At 40.7% G+C, this 21,417-nt stretch overlaps 1 protein-coding gene across 11 annotated transcripts in view; it reads left to right on the top strand.

Annotated features, from left to right (window-relative positions):
• Window positions 1-313: 313 nt before the first annotated feature.
• Window positions 314-21,417, top strand: part of PTPRM (protein tyrosine phosphatase receptor type M) — a 481,345-nt gene continuing 460,241 nt past the window's right edge. For all 11 annotated transcript variants that reach the window (XM_063326582.1, XM_063326581.1, XM_063326579.1 and 8 more), the window contains exon 1: window positions 314-801. In XM_063326582.1, coding sequence (XP_063182652.1) covers window positions 729-801 — 73 coding nt within the window. In that variant the 5' untranslated portion in view covers window positions 314-728. The remainder of the gene's footprint in view (window positions 802-21,417) is intronic.

Here is a 21,417-nt window from a genome sequence, read left to right as displayed (position 1 = left end):
AAGTTACCGGGACGCCTAGTGGAGATTTTTTTCCCCCTCATTATTTATTTAACCTCCCGGTTCCTCTTTCTCTTCCCCCGCTGTCCGGGAACTTTCGGCATCGTCCTGCCAGGCACGCAGCCACCTCCTCTGCCGGCAAAAGCCGCTCTCGCGGCGGCGGGAAGGCGACTCCAGCGCCTCAGGCTCCGCAGGCGACGAGCGGCCGTTACCGGAGCCCTGTCAGCGGCGCCCCGGCGCCGCCGGCCCGCGCCGCCTCGCCCTCTAGCGGGGGAGAATGGCGGCGCCGCCGGCTGGGCGTGACTTTCCGCGCTCCCTTTAGTCCGCCTGCCTGCCGGGGGGGACGGCGAGTCAGTCAGGGACCGAGCTAAACCCGGACTAACGGCGGCGCCGGGCGAGAAGACTCCGGGATTAAGGGTGCTCCCCCCGCCCCCCACCCCTCCGGGCACTGGGGGCAGGCGAGCGGCGCGGAAAGCGGTGAGGCGTCCGCCGCCCCCGGGGCGAGGGCAAGCGTCGCCGCTGGAGGAAGGCAGCCCGCCCCCGGCCACTTCGCACCCCTCTTTCCCCTGGCCTTACGAGCGAAGAGAGGGGCGAGAAGGGGAACGCAGCCCGAGTTGGGGGGAGTCCGACCCCCCTCCCCGCCTGCCCCCACAGACTGGAGGGGGGCGAGAGGGGCGCCTCCTACTTTGGCAAACACTTTGGCACTTTGGAGCAGGAAGAGGGGTGGAAATATGGGGAAAGTTGGAACTTGCCTGGTTACTTTGGCTGGACTTTTGCTGGCGGCGGGAGCGCAGACGTTCACAGGTAAGGAGCCGCCGGGCCGGCGAGGGGGGCGAGGCGGGGGAGCGCTGCGATGTCGGACTCGGTTTGGGGGTTGGTTTGGGTTTTTCAGGTTTTTTTTTTTTTGTCTTTTTTTTTTTTTTTCTTTTCTTTCTTTCTCCCCGTCCCCTTGGCGGGGCGGACACTTCGGAACCGCCCCGTACATGGAGGAGAAACTAAGCGTCCGGAGGAGGCGGCGGGACGCCGTGAGGTTTTGCGCCCCTGTGCGCTGGCGGGGCCGGGGCAGCCCCGGGGCCGGGACGGAGGGGACCGTCGGGACTGTGGCTCGTTTCGCCGCCGCCGCCGACTTCCCGAAAGTTTTCCCCCCACCTTCCTGCCTCGGGCGCGGGAGGGCGGCCTGAGGGGGCGAGGTGAGCCGCCGCCGCCGCCCTCGCCTCCGCCCGGCCACGGAGCTGGCGACGCGGGGAAGGAGAACCGGCGGCGCTGCCCGGAGGTTGCCCCGCCGCCCTGCCCGCCCCCGCCGTTCCCCCTGCCCGTAGGTGCGGCGGGTGAAACGCCGGTGGAGACGGAGGTTAAAGCTTCCCCCTCAAAAAATCGTCACGCCGGAGGGCAGGGCAGGAGCTGCTCGCCCCTGCGGGGTGTCGGGAGTTCGCATCCAGCCAAGAGCCCCGGCAAAGTGCTCCCCGTCCAACAGCGCCTGCCTGGTGCCGCAAATCCAAGACCTGCAGATGGTTATCTGGGGCTGGCGGTCCTCTGCCTGCACTCCTCTCCTGTTTATGTGTCGAAAAAACCCATAATTTCAGACAGAAATTTGGATTGTGAAATAGTTCTGCGTGCGTCGCTGCGAAAACTAACTTCAGATTTTTTTTTTTTTTGAGTTTGTTTTGTTCCCAACATGAAGTGATTGCAACTGAAAAGCACATTAAATTGAAGACATCTGGTCTTCGGTTCATGCAAAGTGTGCTTTGATCTGGTGGGAAGCAATACTTTTGACTTTCCTTGTTGCTCAGGCTGCAGAATAGTTTATATTTTGTACATTGCGTGATGCTCCTATGCAGCACTGTAGCTAAACCAAGTTTTATGGCTAGGAATTGGTGGTCTGTTTTAAAACTTCTTTAAAAATTAAAAAATTCTGGTTTTATGGTAGGTTCCAGGGACCTTTTGTATACATTGCTGTGTTTCCCCTATTTTCTCTCCAGCATTTTTACTGCAGACGAGACAGAAGATCCCTGAGCAGAAAAATATTTTGTACCGAGGTGATATATAACAATGATGAAATCTTTTCCAAACACTCATGTTAGGATAAAGCTATGCTTTGCAGTGAATTATGGAACTGAACTCATGTATATTAGCCCTATAACTCATTAATATTGGAAGTCTAGCATCCAGACTTCAGTGAGAGCTCTTGCTTTATTAAGATAAATTCATAACTCATTGCTGACCTGCATGAACTGTCTTACTTCTTGTTTAAAGTTAAGCTGGGGCAACTCTTCGTCTCCTGGATATTTAAATGACTTGTACGTGTGATATGCTGATACTGTACTAGGGTCAGCATTGAAGTGCTGTTCCTGTTGCTGAAGAACTATCCCACATTAGCGTTAAATTTGTATCTGTTGTATTCACTTCCATTGCTGCACGCTGTGGAAAGGACTGTGATAGAAAACACAAACAATTCAGAGACGACCTGTGCATACGGTTATTCAAAAGGTGTCATTCCAACACTTCTCAAGTACTGAATGACAGAGGCGGCAATTTACACACTTCAGTGAAATTGCAAAGGATGTCATGGGATGCAGAATCTGGCCTGCATTCTCCCTGTGTGTGCATATGTACGTGTATGTTAAATATTAAATGTGAAGATGCATGTACGGATTTATTTTTTTAAATATTGATTCTCATCACTCACTTAGAACAAAATTGATGAAATTTCCATTTTTGTATTTTACCATTTGAAGTGTGTGCCTGAGAGTCATTTTTGCTTGGGGGAAAAAATTGCTGTTGCTTTTGTTAAAAGCTTGATGCATCGGTGTCATAGAAATTAAATTACAGAAAAATCCATCCTTGAGTTGGGTAGTTATCTTTTGTAATAGCTGTCCTTTGTTGCAGATGAGAGTTATATGACTAACCTATAAAAAGTTTAAAAACAAACCAAGAAAAAAGAAACAAGACGAACTCCACACATGCTCTAAGCAAAGAATAGCAGTGGGTGCGTTAAGTAATCTTTGGCATGTATAGTTCCATTTTTATTTTTACCCTTTTCTAAAATGACTGGTTTGTTTTACAGAGGTTGGTTCTAACGTTACCGTCAGCTATTGTTATATTTGAGTTTCTTATTTAGAAAATAATCTTACTGAAAGATCAGATCTTGGCTTTTTAAGGCCTGGAAGCTTTCAAGTAATCTTTTGAAAGCAGCTTAACAGTTAATAACAATGAGATTTTCTCTGAGTCCTTAACTAAAGAATTTAAAATTCTGGATTCATCAGTTCAAGAAGCAAATGGTCTCAAGAATTTGAATTGAAGAGATGTTACTGAAAACCTAGTCTTAAATGGACAATGCTGCTTATCTTAAGTATTTTTCTTTTTTTAAAGTAGTTGGGGTCTTTCTGCAAGAGTAGTTTTGAGAGTTTGCGGTTTTTTTTTAGTTGCTTTCTGAGAAACTGTAGTGCACCTAATTTAGCTGCTTTTGTTTATAATTTTAACATAAATGTTATTAAGTGGTCCCATGCGAAGACTGAATGCTAATACTACAAATGTTCTGAAACATGGCGTTCCTGTCATATGAAATGCCACCTGACTCCACTGTGTTCCCTCTTCTGTCTCCTTGGTAGATTATTCAGGCTAGGGAAAGCAATCCACTCCTGGAAGGGATTTAAGTCAAACATAGAGATGTGGAAAGTTTGAAGGGACATTGTAAGCCTAAATATTAGGCCTTACGTAAAATGAAGGGTCTGGATGAGATGAGTTCTGTCAAATACCAAAATGGGGAGCTGAAATTGAAGGCAAGGAGATGTGTAGCAGAAGTCAGAAACTGGGTTTTTATGAAGGCATAGTGTTCAGATAGATGTAAACTTGCATGCAACCTGAATTCTGAAATTGGTGATTATTGCTTATAACCTGAATCTGGGGAGGGCTATTATTAGGCTGTTACATTCTCTTTTGCAATGGAAAGCGACAAGGTTGTATATTAACATGCTCTTATTATGGTAGTGGTTTTAAAAGGGATGAGAAGGGATGAGTCCTATTGCAGTGAGAGAGAGATGGATGGACGGACGGATGGACTGACTACAAGTGCTTGTAGGCAGCCATTCATAACGAACTTTGCGCCAGGACTAGTGGCAATTAGGAGGAGAAGTGCAGTACAAAAAATGAAAATCGCTTTTCCTAGTGACAAGTAAAGTTTTTACATAGAGAATAGTAGTCCTCAAGCTATTTCCTGGATTAAAAATACAAAAACTTGCATTCTGAATAGATCTTGTGCCTTACATTCATCTATTTGACTTCTGGGTGTAAGCAGTCTGAAAACAAGAATCACATTTTCCAAAAACACATGTAAGGAAGAAGTTTGACACGCTGAAGTTGAAACTTACTGTGATGATGTTGATGTTTGGTGACTGCAGAGAGGGAAGATGAAAAGAATGAATATAGGTTAAGTCTTCATAGGTCCTATCCCAGCTGAAATGAAGCTCCTGGCAATTGGAGCAATGTATAGAAAATAAAAAGCTTCTGGTATAATTACCTGTGTTTAAAGAGATTTCTCAGAGTACTCAGGATCTCTGTTTGGAAGTCTTTAATATCTATTCCAATCACTTTCCTAGCAAAGAGCTCCAAGTGTGTTTATATCTCATTCTGACAAACTCTGGGTTTGCTTGCATTGGCTTATTTCACCTGTTTTCCTTCCTCTCCACCCATCCATCAAGTCCGTATTCCTGCATTTCCTAAGGGAAGTAACATATGCTAGTGGAAAATGCAGCTTTATTAGTGGCTGACACAGTTTGTCAGCTCATCAACAAAACTGTTCTAGTTAAAGTTCATAGCATGGACTTGGCCTTGCTAAACAGTGAGAGCCGTGGGGGAAGATTCTTAAACCAAACTTTTTGCTGTCAGGTGAATAGGTGAATGACTTGCTTTGTGTTTTACACCTAAGTGTATTCATATTTAAAATAGTCTAGCAAATTAATGGAAGCATGTTGAAGGATTGGCTTCTAAATACATCCTTTTTTTGGGGGGGGGGGATAAACTTTTGACGGGTAGAAACAGATGAAATAAGGTTAGTGTTCCCCTGTAAGCTGGGATGTACTTTAGAATGCTTCAGGCAAAAATGAAAGTCTGGGTTTGGAAGTGGCAGAGTTTGTCAAAAAAGAAACTCTGTGATGGGTATGTGGATTATTTTTTAAAATTTATTTTATTTAGCCATTCTGATCTTGTTCTGGTGTCAAAAGTTAGTGATGAAACCTCATCAGAAATCAAAAATAAATACTACAAAATATTACAAGAATGTAATAACACTGGTGAAGAAAATTCTGTGATGTTTATTTGGCCTCATGATTTAGCAGTCGTCAGAATAGACAAGGAAAACAGATCAGTGTCCTGAAACAATATAGCAGCATATAATTTATGAAAAAAAAATATATTTAGTGCTCACAGAAGTTGCCAGATTGACAGCTAGAGAGACCAAATCCTCAGGCAAATAACAAAACATGTTAGGGTAGAGCGAGTAAGCTTCTGAACTCCATCTCGCTAATGTTGTTTGAGTCTGACCTGAAGAAATGTGGAAATCGTTTATTTTTCATGTGCGCTCACTCACACACCAGGATGGCCAGCGAATGTGTCAAACAGCCCAGTTGCCGGTGGCCAGGTCAGTTTTACACATTACTGCCGAGACGGTCGGTTCAGTTCGCATCGTTAGGTTCAGCCAGGGGGGAAGATAATAGGTGTAGACTTGATAGAACAAAGTCCAGTGATGTTGTGGGGTCGGGACCTGTGAACTGATCCTACATTTCCCATGTTGCAACTTTATGCTGAAGGAAATGCCATTTGAGAGGGAGATCTCCAGTGTTTAAAGCTCATTAGCGTTGCTGTCAAACACTTACTTGAGGTAGCTACATCACTAAGTTTTAAAGACGTTTCCCCAGAAAATGACGTGCATTTACAAAGCTTTCAGCTCACATTTACGACTCTTGTATAAAGAACTAGTTCTGAAATTTTTCCCAGGAGTAAATTGTTTGTTGATGTGTGAATGCAGCTGGATTATCCGCTCAATTTCTTGAGGAAAAATTGAGAGAGTCCTCTTTATTTAATTTGATTTTTCTGATAACTTCCAGGTCTGTGTTTCTGATTTAATGTGTAATGTTATCAATGTAGTAAAAAGGATTTCAAGAAATCAAAACCATTTTGGAGCATGTGGTCTTATATTGGGGGGGGGGGGAAGTCTAGCAATAAATTTTGATGTGTCACTTTATTCACCCTGCTATGTTCCCATACTCGTTTCTGGTTTTTGTAGTGTCTTCCTGAGTTTTGCCTGCTGTGATCTGCTGCTGATCACTAGGTGTAGCTGCATCTCTAAATCCACTTTTCTAAGCATAGAAAGAGGAAGGGCTATAAACTGGGCTTTATGAGAATGTAGGTGTATTTGGAGCTGGGGAGGTGTGAAAATACATGATGGATTTTTGTGACCTGGAGAATTTTAATTCATTGGTGGCTTGTTTGCACCGGTTTGATTATAATACAAATGAACTTTTAATTACTTGTTAACAGGCTAATTTCAGTATCAGTGTTAGTATTCAACAGAAGGATGAATGAATGCTCTAATATAACAAAAATACATAATAAAATACATGAAACTACAAAGAAATTGTTAGTACTTTCCTAGCGGTTTAAATTCAAGGGTTATTGCTGTAGAGATCTGATAAGGCTATATCTTAACCATCTTGCCTGATTCTTGTCTTAAAGAAAAGCTTAAGTGTTGTGTGAGTATATGTCTTCTCACAACCTATTAAGAAGCTTTCTGTTCCATTCAAAATAATTATTTTCATAAATGATGTTGCTGACAGTGGAATTCTGTACTGATTTTGGAGTAATTGGTGTTGGTTTTTAAGCAATGTGACTGCCATTAATGCTCCAAGGAGGTACAGGGGGTAAGTCCCCACATATGCTTTAAAAATGAAGGAAAGACATTTTTGTGCCCAGATTTCTGAGAGTAATAGCAGTAAAAATAAAGGTGTATTTATGCCTTTAACACATCCTCGTGCTCAGTAGCTACAGGGAATAGGAAAGAAGTGTCTCGGCCAGAAGAGTCTGACTCTGCAGAGACCCTTTGCCCCGTAAGGAGCAGTGGTAGGAAACAAAGTAATGACTGCATCTGTTCAGACAAAACCACGGCAGGATTAGCAGGAAGGAGTTCTGAAAACAGGTTTAGAATTAGGGTGTTCTGGGGGGATGAAACGTGGGAAGGGAGGTATAACATTTTCTGGAAGGGCGTAAGCAATGAACCTTACTGTAAGAAAAGATGTTCTAGGGAAAAAAAAAAGCTGAAGTCCTGAAGATGGCTAAATTATATCTGGAAAACAGAAATACATTTATGATTATTTACCTTTTCTTATTTTTTTTTCATCTTAGTTTTGAACATGTTTTGCTGTAATAACATATTCAATTCTGACAGCTTTACATAGCAATAGTTGATTATCTTTACACATACGATTAAGTGTAATGATGCTAATGAATCTTTAATTTTTTTCTGTGGAATGGTGTAAAACCAGCATTTTCCTTAAGAGTGTGTTTGTTTTGCCCCTTCCTCCCCCTCGCCCACGTGTAATATGTCCTGATTTAGAGAGCAGTAAATTTTGGTTACAGTAGGGCTTTTTGAGGGGTAGATTGCCTCCCTGTCCGCCCCTCACCCCCCCTTTTTTTTTTTGAATCTTCTTTGATGTTAAGGTATTATAAATATCTTTTACAGCACTGTTTTGTTAATCACAAGAAATGTGATTTTGCACTGGAATAACTAGCAGCTAATTACCTCTTTCATCACTTTATCTCTTCATCTAGGAGAATGAAATACAGTACTACATGCCTGTATTAGAGCAGGGGTGTGTTTTTTTTGTTTGCTGGTTGTGTGTGTGGTTTTTTTTGTTTGTTTGTTTTTTAAGGTTTACAGCACAGTTATTTTGGGGAAGTTTTCAGAAAGATCATGCTTTATTACCTTGAATCCTATTGCTTCTTTTATCCTTAACTCTAAAATCAAATATTATTTAGACTCTTTATTTTTGAAAGTAATATACTGGATAGAATACTTTTGTCTTCAGCCCTTTGTTTTAATTCTGTAGTGCATAAATGTAGGCTGATTAGATGAAAGAACTGTTTAGTTGTGCTGATGAGATTCTAACATAAGATTGAGGAAGATATTACAGGAGTTTCTGTGCAATTTCAGGTGGATGGATAGTGGACCAGTAATGCCTTGAGGTTTTCATAATGGAGTTATAGGTAAATGAGTAGAGGAGCTTTTTACATTTGTTTTTCTGGTGAATATAGACTAGACTGAGTAAATAATTTCCATCTGGGACGTGTATACTTCTGTACTTGGGTATATGCTTGTAATCCATGCACCAGTTTGTACATCTGTGTCTTAAAAAGTTGATGAATTATTACCCTTTAGTAGACTTTTGCATTTTTCATGGTGTGCTTGCAGCAGAGGTGGTGGCAGGGGAATTGTATTTTTTTTTTTTCCCCTCCTGTTTTTCTTCTCCCTCTAAGGTCAAACAATTCCTTATTGTGGGAGCTGATTCTGAGTAATTCTACTATGGCTGATAAAGTAATTTATGACCAAAAAATAGTTATCTACACGCACACCTTAAAGTTTTGGTTACGAAGTCCACATAGTTTCTAAGGGTATGCAGACAAAAAGGATCTCCAGTCTTGAAAAAAAGGATATCGCCAGGTTATATCCTAATCAGAGGCTGAGATTTCCTAAAGGGATTCAGATTCTCCTGTACCTGCATAGAAACTCCCGTTTGTCTCATTTCTGCTATTTTCATGTTCATGGCTTTTTCTTGTTTTAACACACAGTTCAGCTAACAGTTGAAAACCAACATGAAAGTCAATTGCCATCTCAATGAACTGTGTTAGGCCGCAGAGCAGACGTAACTGTTTTCTCTGTAGTTGTTTGGTACAGTTGCTCTCTTCTTCTGTGAGTTGTATATTTGTTTCATTTGAAACGAAAAATTTCGTTATTACTTATTCGCTCTTCCATCCTTCTAGTAAATAAAATCACTGCAAGAAGTCCAGTATTTCCTAACAGCTCTGCAGCCTCTTCCAAGTGTTCCCACAGGCTTGGTAGAAACTTGCAAGGTTTGACGCTGTTTGCTTATCTGCATAGGACTGTATGTAATCTCTTGTACTTACTGTGATGTTTTTATCCAACAGTATAATTCATGATCAACAATGTTCTGATGACTACAATTTTTGGAAGTTATTACTATTTTGATAGTGTAACATCTTTTACTTAACAGTTTTAAGATGTGTCATATAATCTTAACCAGGAAATTATTTTCTCTCAGTGGAACTCTCTGAGCCTGGAGATTTTTCTGGTTCCACCTTGGGATGACATAGCCTAACGTGAATCATACCACTGGAGCACAGCATGAAAAAGACAGATATTTTAACTCCTGTTGGAATAGTCAGTTGCTTAGTGATTAGAACTCCTACATAGGTGTGTGAGACATGGATTTAAGTCTGTGCTCTGGCATTTGACCGTGGCATGGGTGAGGATCTTCATGGCCAGGCTTTTCTGTTCTTTTTGTCGGTTTTTGTTTGGTTTTGACCAGTAGGATTTTTATTTTTTGAGAAATCTGGTAAACTTCTGAACTGAATGTGACAGTTCAGAACCCCCTAATGCATTTGGAGAAAATCTACAGCATTCACTTGTCACCACCTGTAACTTCAGACTTCAGTTTTCCCTAGAAAATCAACAATGTGCTTAAATACTGTCACATGTTTAGGAGATAGAGACAGTTGTGGACATTTCCAGGAACCATAGTACTCGGTGGGGTAGTTCTTATGTTAATGACTGAGAATTGCTATAGCTTTTTTTCCTTTTAATGTTACCTTTTCTGAATTCTGCAGAGTAGATGAAGATTATCTGCATTCAACTCTTTAATATAAGCACTTTACATAACACATTACTTAAGCTGTTTTTCTTTTTAACTTCTGCAGAGACAGCTATTACTGAAGTAATTTCTCGGTTAGATAAGATAAATTGTTGTCCCAGTAATAATTTTAAGGCACTGTGCGGTTGATGCCCTCTTTACCGTGCCTGAGAGATGTCATCTCAATTCAGTCCTAGCTCAGGAGAAAACCTCTGTAAGCACCTTTCTAAATATGAAAGAAACCTTTTCGGGTGAGGTCTGTGGAAACGGTTGGAAAACGAACAAAACCAAAGCACAATTAAAGTTAATATTTATTTAAAACATCAGAGGTTGAAAATGAGAAATGGAAGCCTGTATACTGCCCAACATTACTACCTCCTGTTTATAATGACAGCAAAGCACGTGGATTGAAGACCACGTATAAAGTTCATGAGGTGTGTTTTATTTATTCTTGCTTTAAGAATTGTTGTTAGAATTGCCCATATAAATCTAGGCTAGGAAGGGATTTATGTGAATTAGCCTAGCATTTTCATTTGGGGATTTGGAAAACACTGGGGTCTGAGTGTTTTATTTACTTAAGTGTGTTTGAGACAAGCACACGCCCTTTAGAGCAAATATGCATTGGAATTGTGTAGGGCCCAGGAGCCCAAGACAAGTGCAAATACACTCTGGGCAAATAAAAAAAACTGGCTTCTGCAGCAGCCGTGCAGCAACAGGAGCTGTGGATTGGGGTTTTTAAACGAGTCTCGCAGAAGCTTCAGAGCTGCATCTTTACATGTATAATTGCTTAACAGAAAGTCTGTTTGTCCACTAGAATCTGTAACTTTGCATCCTCAATATTGGGGAGTTAAGTGTTGCCCGTGTTAAAAACTTTACATGACCACAAAAAGGTGTGAAAGTAAAAAGCCTTAAAATGTTCCTTTGAGTTGTAGCCCGGTATCTAGCATAAGATCATCTGTGCAGGGAGATTATGTGGAAATAACCCCTTAAGGATAATATTCCTCAGCTGCTACTTTTCTGTTTTCAAGCATAGGCAACCATACTGTTGTGCTTGTGGGTTGCTTCACTGGCAGCTCCACTGTTGAATATGCACTTCAGCCTTATTCGCCTCTACCTTCCTTTGTCGTATAGTGGACTTGGCGTCTTGAAGTGCAGATCATAATTTAGAGTTGGGGTGAAGCCTTAGGTATTGCATATGTTCAGATAAAGACGGTCTGAACTTGGTCTAGCTCTATTGCCAAGGTTGCTTCAAGGGGAATTAGGGAACATGAATTGTGCATGCATTGTCTGCTGCTTTTGAAATTCTTTCTCTGATTTCTGCAGAGAAACAGATGCCGTCTTTGGAAGTCTGAAATCTTATTTTGGAAGATACCTGTTATGTCTCAGTGATGAATGGAAATAGAAAGCAGCTGTGGACTCATTCTGGCATCAGTCAGGATGTACTTCGGAGGTTTTGGTTACATGTGATGGGTTGCAGTTTAAGCTGCAAGATGGAAGCTTGTACTTTGAAAGTTATTGCTTGCCTGTTCTGTTGTGCTCATTGCAAAAATGGAGTCAGTCTCTGTGTAGCCCAAACTCAAAGACTTTGTAATGAAAACTCTCTGTATTTTTGAAGATCTCAACTTCAGAATGAGTATTAATTTGTGGCTTCCTGAATTGCTCCACAGTAAATGTGCCTCAGTGATATAGTATCCGATAGGCTTGTTTGCTTCAAATCAATGCTTGTAGTGAGTGGATCACAGTTTTGCCAACCACAGTTTGGGAACCACTCACTGTGAGTGAGAAATCGCCCTTTTCTAGAACTTGCACTGTTAAAGTCTTCACAAACTGCACAGTGCCATGCTAGACTTGCAGCAGTGAAAAATTAATTCTGGCTTGTATGGCAGAATTAGATTATGTGTGTTTCTGGACCTCTAGGAGCAGAACTGCAAAAAAATCACATCTGTATGCTTGAAACTGGCATTGAGCAAATACATGGCATTCACCATCAGCCCCATTCACATGATTTCAGTGCTTTGACTCTACACAGTGGTCTATCAATAAAAGAAAGAATTGGCCAATTATAGTAATCTGCCAGAGCTGTGTACTCTGGAATTTTGTTCAGAGGAAGAGGGAGGGTTCTTACCTGCTCTCAGTTCCATCTAAAATTGCACTTTAGTACCATCTGTTCCACAGCAAATAACATACATATTTAACAAAGCTGTTAACCACCAGGCCACCTTTAAGAATATATTGCTTACGTGCCACCTCCTGTGCTCTCTCCACCTCTTTTTCTCTGTTCGTGGCTGCTCCTCATCACCACGTTCCACAAATTACAAATCTTTTGTGCCTTCCTCTACCACCTCCATCCTCTGGGTGTCTGTTACTGAGCCGAGAAGAGAGCTGAGACCGGAGGATGGTAGCTCTGATTAGGATGCCCTGCAGTGCCATCAGCCACTCTGTTGCCCTTAGAGTTTGTAGAACAATGTGCATATATTGAGAAAGCCCCAGAGCCTCTGGGGGGGCTATGACAGAAGCTTGGGGGTACAGTTCCTGACTGCCTGAGTATTATTCCTAAGAAGTTAGGGGGTTTGCTCTTCTCTTTTTTATTTTTTTTCCCCCCCCCCGAGACAAGTAAGATCAAAATGGTCCCATGCATGTGATAATGCACATGCCAGCAAAGCATGTGCTTATGAGTAAGTGCTGTTAAGTGAGTGAAGTTTTACTTTGCACTGAGAGGAGTCACACTGAACACTTGATAGAAACAGCAGGCAGTGCTAGTGGAGAATGAGATACTGTGGCCAGATCTACATTTCAGACCAGATGGACATTATTCATAATATTATTTGGGTGTGAATGGTTTTTACTAGTGTGTGAAGTAAACTGATGAAGAATTTTTGTTTGTTTGTTTTTCAAGCTCAAAAGGATTAGTAATACTGGCACTGTTTATACAAACACGAGCTCAAAACCTAAAGATGAATACAGTCAGTTTGGGGCATACTATGAAAGTAATTAAAAAAAAGCTCCTCTTGACACAATAATTGCAAGTAAGTCAGGTGTTAACACAAGTCAGCATGAACACACCAGTATCAGCATTTTGTAGAAATGTAGTTATGTGTATAGTTTTCTGGAAATCGGAACAGCACTTTTAGGACAGAGCGGTTGAAAGTTTAGTTCCTTGGTAATAAGTAGAGTGTTTTTTGCCTACTCAGCCTGCCTTTGTCCACACAGAAAAAATATTCCGGGTAAATTTTCAAAGTGCCATTAAGTACTATGCTAGAGGTATCATCTCCTAAATCTTTTGAGCATTGTTTATGGTGAGAAGATGATGCAGAATCTTCTATTACATACGGCTAGCAGATATAGAATAAATGCTGTATGGAGAGATTTAGGAAAGGGTTGCTTCTTTATTCAGATCCTGCAGTTAAATGTTGTATAATACTCACACCTTGGGTTAACCTGTATTTTGACCATGCCGACATGTTAATTTTTGCCCTTGTTTTTATGTGCACTTCTAACGCATATAAATGCATATGCAGTGTGTTCTGTGCTATCAGTGTATATTTTTAGCAGTTAAAATTGTGCTTTAAGATGAGCTCAGAAGTTCCTGCTCTGTGTTTACTGTGAAAATTATTAACGTGGTTCTGATTGGTGAAAGTTCAATATATGAACGGGATGCTGGCCTTGGTCACATCATTCTGTACAATGGAATATATGTTCTCCTGTGCAGCTGCTGAAGTAGTCTATTAAAGCATTCAAGTTCTCTCTCCATACTGAAAGCAGAAGATTCCTTCTTAATCCTCATATGGCTGATGTCTCTGCTGGAGTGTTAATAGATAGTCTAATTTGTGAGCTAAATTACTAATTGTATTATGAGTCTAAACCTTATTAAGCCTTTTGTGTAGAATTAGATCACAGAGCTTTGGGAAGCTGAATACTGGTTGGGTTCTGTCTCCTCCCTTTAATGACAGGAGCAAGTTTTACTGGCGTCTTTTCTTCAGAGCTGTACAGCTCTGAGACTGCAACTGATTTCTTTTGCTGCCTTCTACAGTATCAACGGAATCCTAAATTTGAAAAGGCGGGGTGACTTTGAGAGTAGCTGAAGATTTCCAGGCAGGGTCTCAGTGATCTGAAAGCGGTAAGATTCTGTGTTTAGCTGAGGTGAGGCCATGATTGGGGATAGAAAAGGGTTGCTCGGGTCTTGTGTACACACACACTGTGTGGAGGTTCAGCTATGTGGGATTTCTTGAAATTGTGCAAAAGCTTTAAAATGGCTGCAGTTTTTTAGCAGGATAATGAGCTTGGTAGAGGTATGTTCCTGTAAGAGTTCGGGTAGATGAACTCTTAACTTCAACACATCACTTGAGTTAGATTTTTATTTCCAAAGATGTTCACTGCCCACCTAGAGGTGGAGGATACTTCCTTTATCGCTCATATGTGCTGCTAGATTTCATGAGCACTCCTCACCTGTTTCTCTGCAAATCTAGCTGGGCCAACTGAGACTATTCTCAGAGGTGGTTTATGCTCCCCACTCTGACTTTGCACTGGAGTCAGCTTGCTAATGCAGCCTGGTTGGAGATGGAGCTGATTGCCTCCAGCAGCGGATCAGTAATAAACAAACAAAGTGGGACCTAATGGGTTTTGACATCACTTGCAATAAATTTTTATGTTGATGTGGAAGATGGCTGTGAACTATTGCGCCTGTCACACAGGAATATTGCACTCACAGTAATTCATTTTCTTTAAGAGAAAATATTGACAGCTACTCCATACATTTTTCCGGTGTATACATGAGATAGAATTGCAATGGTATCAAGTTTTACTCTATACACAACAGCACTCTAAGCTGTTGTGAGAAACTATTCTTATTTTGTACCTGAAGCTATCAGGACCCTGTATGTACTTAATGGCTTTGCTCTTTACTGTTGTAAATTAATGCCACTTGAGATGCATGGACAATAAATGAAAATAATAGGATATATAGCTTGTGTCACATGATCTTTTATTTTTAAAGAGCTTTTTCTATTTCTGCATCACATTTAGTAATGTACTCTGTAGAGTATATTATTAAAAAAATTCGGTGTTTGTCCTAAGAGAGAAAACTCAGAGGCTTCTGCATTGTTCTGTTCCATGTGCATTGGTTCTCTCAACCTACACACTGTATTTATTATGTTACTGTGAGTAGAGCAGCCAAAAGTCATTGCCAAGAGCTAATTGTCATCAGGTGTATCTGTAGAAGCCTGTATTTGTCAGGGGTTTCTGTGTAGCTCCCAAATTGATTATCATGCTTATTAAAGTATTTTCGTAGGTGAATAGTTTTTGAGAGTTTGTGTACACTTTACAAAAAATTTTAGCATTCCCTTATTCAAATGCAGTATATCTTGAGACCAAAGCTGAAGAGCACTACATTCTAAATTTATGTTGAAGGGGGGCCATCATGCTGAAACTCACCACTTAATCTTATCTACTTTTTGGTAATAAATGCAGCTCATGCTGATGTAGATTTGCAAATGAAATAATTTTGGGATCCAGGAATGACAGAACATCAGAGCTTTTTGCATACTTCGTCAGAAGCGTGGCTAGGAATGTAATCATTGTACCAAATCAGTCTACTTCTTCTGTAGATGAGAATAATGCAGCTCACTGAGGCACATAGTTTGTTAGAAAGGCTGCACTAATGTTACAAACCTAACCTGATGTTCTGGGAGGGACTACAGCAATATGCTTTGTATGTATTTAAAAAGGCGAGTGAATTACTATGTGCCCATCCTGAGAGCTCTAGCCTCTTGTAAGGCAGGATTTCACACACACCTCTACACCCCTCGACTTGCTTTCTGTCAGGTGAAGCACTGGTGGATGTTATCCAGGACACTTGTTATGTTGCAGTTTCCTTGTGTTGACACTGGTTTGTAGGTCGACCAGGCAGATACTGTTCCTGATGGGTGTATATCAGCAGGAAGGGACAGACTAGGCTGCTGAGACCCTCTATATCTACATCCCTGCCCACTTTCCGTCTTTTTTTCCATCTCTAGGCTCTGTGCTTAAAAAGTACTCTATGAAGTGTGTCTTTCTACTCTGATTTTTGTTAAATAGTCTTGTTAATTTTCTTAGTCTGGCCTCAATTGGTTTTATTTACTTGTGGGATTTGTTTGGTTTTGTTTTTTTCGCTTAGGATGAGAAGTGGTAATTGAACATCGGTAGCACTCCTGTGGCTGTTTTCTTTGTGTTCTTTTTGTACAAGAGGCCAGGTTCCCATAGGAAATGGGTAGAGCTAATTAGAAGGGTCAGCATTATTTCACATCACTATTAAGTGTAAGTGTCTTATACTGGAGGTAGTACAACATAAAACAGAGAGCACTGAGTCATGCTTTATGTCTTTTAGGGGTGGGAGCACTGTGTGTAACAGCTTCCTTTTCAACTGCAACTACCCATTTAAACAAATAAGTGGCCTGTTAATTGTTTTTTGAGAACTTCTATACTTGAATGTATTGTTATAACATTACTGGATATGGAGAATGGAATACAGATCTTGTGTCTTCGAATGGCAGCGTTTTGACGTTTTATTTTCTCTTTGGTGCTCTTCAAAGCATTTCAGACATGGTGCCTTTTCTGCAAGGTGCATCTGATAATAATCTGGTAATTAGGTGCAAAAAAACTACCTCCGCTCTAGAGACCAATATTGAAGTTTGTGCTGTTGCTTCTCAACTTCTTGAGGCTGAGGGGAGTAGGTTCCAGTAAAGAGCAGGGGGCCATGAGAGGTACTGATATGGAGTAACCTGGGAGTTTGGTGGTCATGAGGGTCAAGCGGCTGATGATGTTGGGAGAGTACACGAGAGGTAGGGCACTTCCATAACGAGGGGTCACAGTTTTAACAAAACTTGTGCTGAACTCAGTAACCATGTGCCCATCTGGATTGCACCCTAGTCTACCACTGATCTGTTATTTAATCTTGATCAGGATGGTCTCGCTTTGGTACCATAGATCCTGGACTTAGGTTTTGGGATCTTTTTTGGGCAAAACTTGAGCCATCCACAACATATTCTGTCTTTTTACAGAGCATCCACTCAAGCAAAGCTTACTTCTTCCTACTACCACTCTATAGCAAGAGTTTACTTTATGTTTACTTTACCTTCCCTCTTTTGACACCTGCCATATTTCTCCATTTGTTCCTTCAGTGGTGGGAGAGGAACAGTTGTCTGGTTTGCATTGTAGGTATCTGGGAAGAGGGAGGCTTTCAGGTGCTTAAAGAGAAGATTATTTGTCCCCTGTTAAATTGTGCTTATCCAGTAGGCTATGACTTATACCAGTGATTTAAGTCAGGAATTAACAGTTTGGGCTTTGAATAAGCTGTATGGGATTTTTCCCCCCTCTTTTTTTCCCCTCTTTTTTTTTTTTTTCTGTAAATAAAGTTTTGTGATGATGAGGAAGGGGATGGGAGGACAGTTGTGAGATAACTACCTGCTTTACAGTGCTAATTATGGTATATATTACATATTAATAGGGACCTTTCTGTTGCCACAGGCAGAATCTCCCAGTGGGAGGTGCAGGAGAAAGCTGTTTCAGAAGCAGAGAGCGATGGAGAAACCTGGCTCTGCTCTTGTGCTTGGCATCATGGGAGTTGGTATTATCTGTTGTTGAAGCTGGGAGGACTGCTCTGACAAACCTTGAAGCATCGCATCTTTGCCATAGAAGAAGCTAGTGCTGTACTGGCTCAGGGGGAATTAAGCTTTGAGCTTGGGAATTTGTTCTAGAAGTTTTCCAGGGATTACTACCATTGTCACTGTGTGAAATGTAGGGACGATTTGTGCATGGACATGAAGCTTTATAAAAGCATTGCAAACTAAGAGCTTTTCAAGGTACATTTAGTTGCAGTGCTTTTCTGCTTAGACTTGCTTGTGGTCTCCTATATTACATTTATGCTGTGGGAGTTTGAGAGCTGTGGCCTTGGTGTTTATTCCTAAAGGAGGGAACACTTGTATATTTAAAAAAAAAAGGGGGGGGGGGAGAGAAAGAAGCACAACTATGTGGTTGTTATGTTAAATGAATTTTAAAGCTGGTGAAAAGAGGCATTCAGAGATGAGAATGCTTGGGGGGAGAAATGAAAGCACACTGAAGCTGTTTCCCCTTGAGGGCTTTAGGCAGGATTGAGAAGAAGTGGTGCATACTGAAGCCTTGTTTATAGTCTTTCACTTACTGTTAATAAAACAGGGATGTTCTAAAAGGTTTCCATAATTAAAATGCAGTCCTTGAGTATAGTGCATTTTCAGAGTGGTCTAAAGCCCTGCTGCCTCTCGGGCTGCTTAAATCATTATTTATAAAAAATGCTGCAGTGGACTTAGTGTTTTGAAGTTGTTTTCAATCAGAATGATGTTAGAAATGTTGGGTATTGAATAAATGAAAATAGAACTTATGGGGAAGCTGATAAGTGTACAAATTGACTGGTTAGTAACTAATTACCAGTACAGAGATTGTTTTTTGCCTTCTTTTTTTTTTCTTAATTGGCTGAATATTAATAAATCTGGTTTATGTCTGGAAAACAGCAAGTTTTAATGGTCTGGCAGAAATTCATAATAAAAAAGCTAAAGAATTAGCATAATAAATAATTATTGCTTCCAGGGTTTTTATTGTTAAGATAATAAAATGTTAAAAAGCAAACCACTTGAGTAGAAAGTAATTGCACTGACAAGCACCACACAGCTAGCATTCACAATAAAGTAAACCTTCCCTCAATGTCAACCTGATTTGCTATCCACATAAATGCTTCCTCACATTATGGAAATGTGCTTTTTCTATCAACAGAAAAGAATAAAACTCTAGGCATCTAATTAATCTTGCCTGACATTTGATTTCATACTCAGGTTAAAACATGAGGCAGGTGGGTCTGTTCCGCCCCCCCCTACTCTATGTGCATGACCACAGGCAAATCTCTCCATTAATGTCAAGCTGCATCTGTGTGTCTGTCTCTGCCACATGTCAGTCATTAATGCATTAGTGTTGCTTGTATTTGATTCATATGCACCAGTTTTCTTGTCTGGAGGGCTTGGTAAATAGGGAACCGCGAGGCTTCAGCTATACATCACAAGTGTTTCACCTTGACCCTCCCTGTAAAGGAAGAGGGACTCTGCTGCATAGGAGAAGGATTAGGAGTGGTAATTTGCAGCATAGGGAATTTCCGAGTTGGTGTGATCAAGTAGAAGAAAGAAGCAAGCTTTGACATTTTTATTGATTAAAAGTTCTTAGTCTTTAACAAGAGCACTCTTAATAATGCCTAACTGTTTTACCTGCAGTAGTTCAGATTTGTTGAAGGCAGGATTGTTTTTCTGAAGTGCACAGAAAACCTCTACAAAACTATAGTTAGATGCATTGTGGGTATTTTATTTTTCTGAAGTTCTAGTTAATGGCTTCTGCCAGAGGCAGCGTGCAGCACTTGACAAGGTGGTGGTTTGACCTTGTGTGCTAAAAACTGTGTAACTCCGTTAGATTTTTACATACTTAGGTAGTACACACATTTAAAAGGACACAGTTAAGAACTTAGATCTAAGTTGTAGACTCTGCTTGTTCTTAAAAATAAAACAGTGATAACCTTAAGTGGTTTCATAATTAAAACAAAGTTAGCAAATATCTTCATGAACATCGTTTATATAGTAAAATATTTTCCTTAGTGTTTGCATGCGAAATCCCATGGCGTTGGGAAATAAACACTTGCTTATGAAGTCAAAAAGTAATAAGAAGCATCGGTTTTGTTTTGCTGACTAAATGCAAAAAATAAAAGCATCACTGGTGAAGAATGTATGATTTTATTTTTTATTTGTATTTTTTTAAAAATTGAGTTCCGAACTTAAACTTTTTTTTCTAGTGTCTGTCTTCTACGTAGTAAGTGTGTAGGTGTGAGTGAAATTGTTTCTTCCCCCCCCTCCCCCCCCGCCTTTTCCTCTTCATGCATTCTGCATAAAGGGCTGGATGCTGTTTGGAAGAAGTGGTGTACAGCAGCTCCTAGACACGGTTGTATAGCAGCCTGGTCTATACATCACTTCTCAAAGGTGCTGAGGAATCCTTTTTTTTTTTTTTTTTTAAATAAAAGGAAGTGTACCAGAGCAAACAAAAATGTATACATATGCAACTTGATGTTTGTTTATGCCAAATTGGTTATATATGAATAGTATGTTACCAGAAACTAACAGGCAAAAATTGTAAATGAGAAATGTTCTCATGATGATGAGCACTGCATGGAGTAGATGGGCACTTCACACATTGCCTGCTTTTGAACAGTGACAGGTGGAATGTGGTGCCAGAGGAATTAGCATTTAGACCTAAAAAGAGAGGGATTTACTCATGATTGACTTCTGGCAAGTGTGGCTTTCACTCTCTTGTGTTGGTGCTTGGTTTGACTGTCTTCCTGTAATCTTGAAAGGCAGCCTCTCCAGATGGAGGTAGAGGAGGGAGCCAGGAAATACCGCTACCTGCTAAATCAGTCTTGACTATGAGGTTCTTGCTGTCAGCTTTTCCCTGGATGTTTCTTGACAGACTTTGCCTTCAAGATGCAGGACGAGAAACCAAGAGGAGGAGCAGTAACACAGCTTTGGTCCACACATTATCTCCACCTCAAAGAATGAATATTGCTGTTCTAAAAGCTTTTAAGAGACTATAAAATGTAGATGTGGAGTTGGAGAAATACCTTCCTGCTCAATACCCTCCCCCCTGAAGAAAAAAGCATCAGATTTTGTTAAGAGATGGGTTGTAATGCTTTGCGTTTATGTGCTGCGGTTTCTTTTTGGTGGCTTTTGGAAGGGATTAGAGTCACAGGACAACTAAAGTAGGAAGAAGCCTCTGTAGATTGTCCAGCCTAATCCGCCGCTCAGCGCAGAGCGTGCTAATTTCAGAGCTGGATCGTGTTGCTTAGGGCCTCGTCCAGTTGAGTTTTGACTTTCTTTAACGATGGAGGGAGGCTCCACAACCTCTCTGTGTTATATGAACTTGTAAAATATGATCTGTAAAAAAATTTTTCACTGTGTTAACGCAATATTTTTATACTAGAGAAAAAGTTTATTGATAGGAGATATTCCATAGTATATTAAAACACAAAAGGTAAAAGCTAAAGGACTTTTTAGGCTTCTGAATGCACTGTTTGAAATGCATCTGTTGGGAAAGTCTTTTTAAATACCTTTTCGTAGTGTTGACAAATACTTTTAAGGCCAAGTAAAAGGGTGCCAGTAATGTAAGCTCCTGTTGCTTTCTGGCAAGTTTTAGTCAGAATGAATATGGCTGTACCAGTGACTCCTTCTGATTTGTGTTATTTTTCAGATCATAAAGTGCTGACCTATATCAAGTAAGAGATAGTCATTCCAGAAAACATTTTAATTTGGTTTTCAAATTCACATAGGTTAAAGGCATACACTTAACTACTTTCATAGCAGAAATTTTCATTGTATGGTACCAGCATTCTCGTCTAATAACAGAGAATACTGGAGCTCTACCTAATGAAGATGCTTTTTTCAATTAAAGAGAAAACACACACCAATACCAA

The sequence above is a fragment of the Chroicocephalus ridibundus genome, chromosome 2 (assembly GCF_963924245.1).
Source record: "Chroicocephalus ridibundus chromosome 2, bChrRid1.1, whole genome shotgun sequence".
Lineage (NCBI taxonomy): Eukaryota > Metazoa > Chordata > Aves > Charadriiformes > Laridae > Chroicocephalus > Chroicocephalus ridibundus.
Note: the sequence above shows the minus strand (reverse complement) of the source record. Positions and strands in the feature narration are given on the sequence as shown.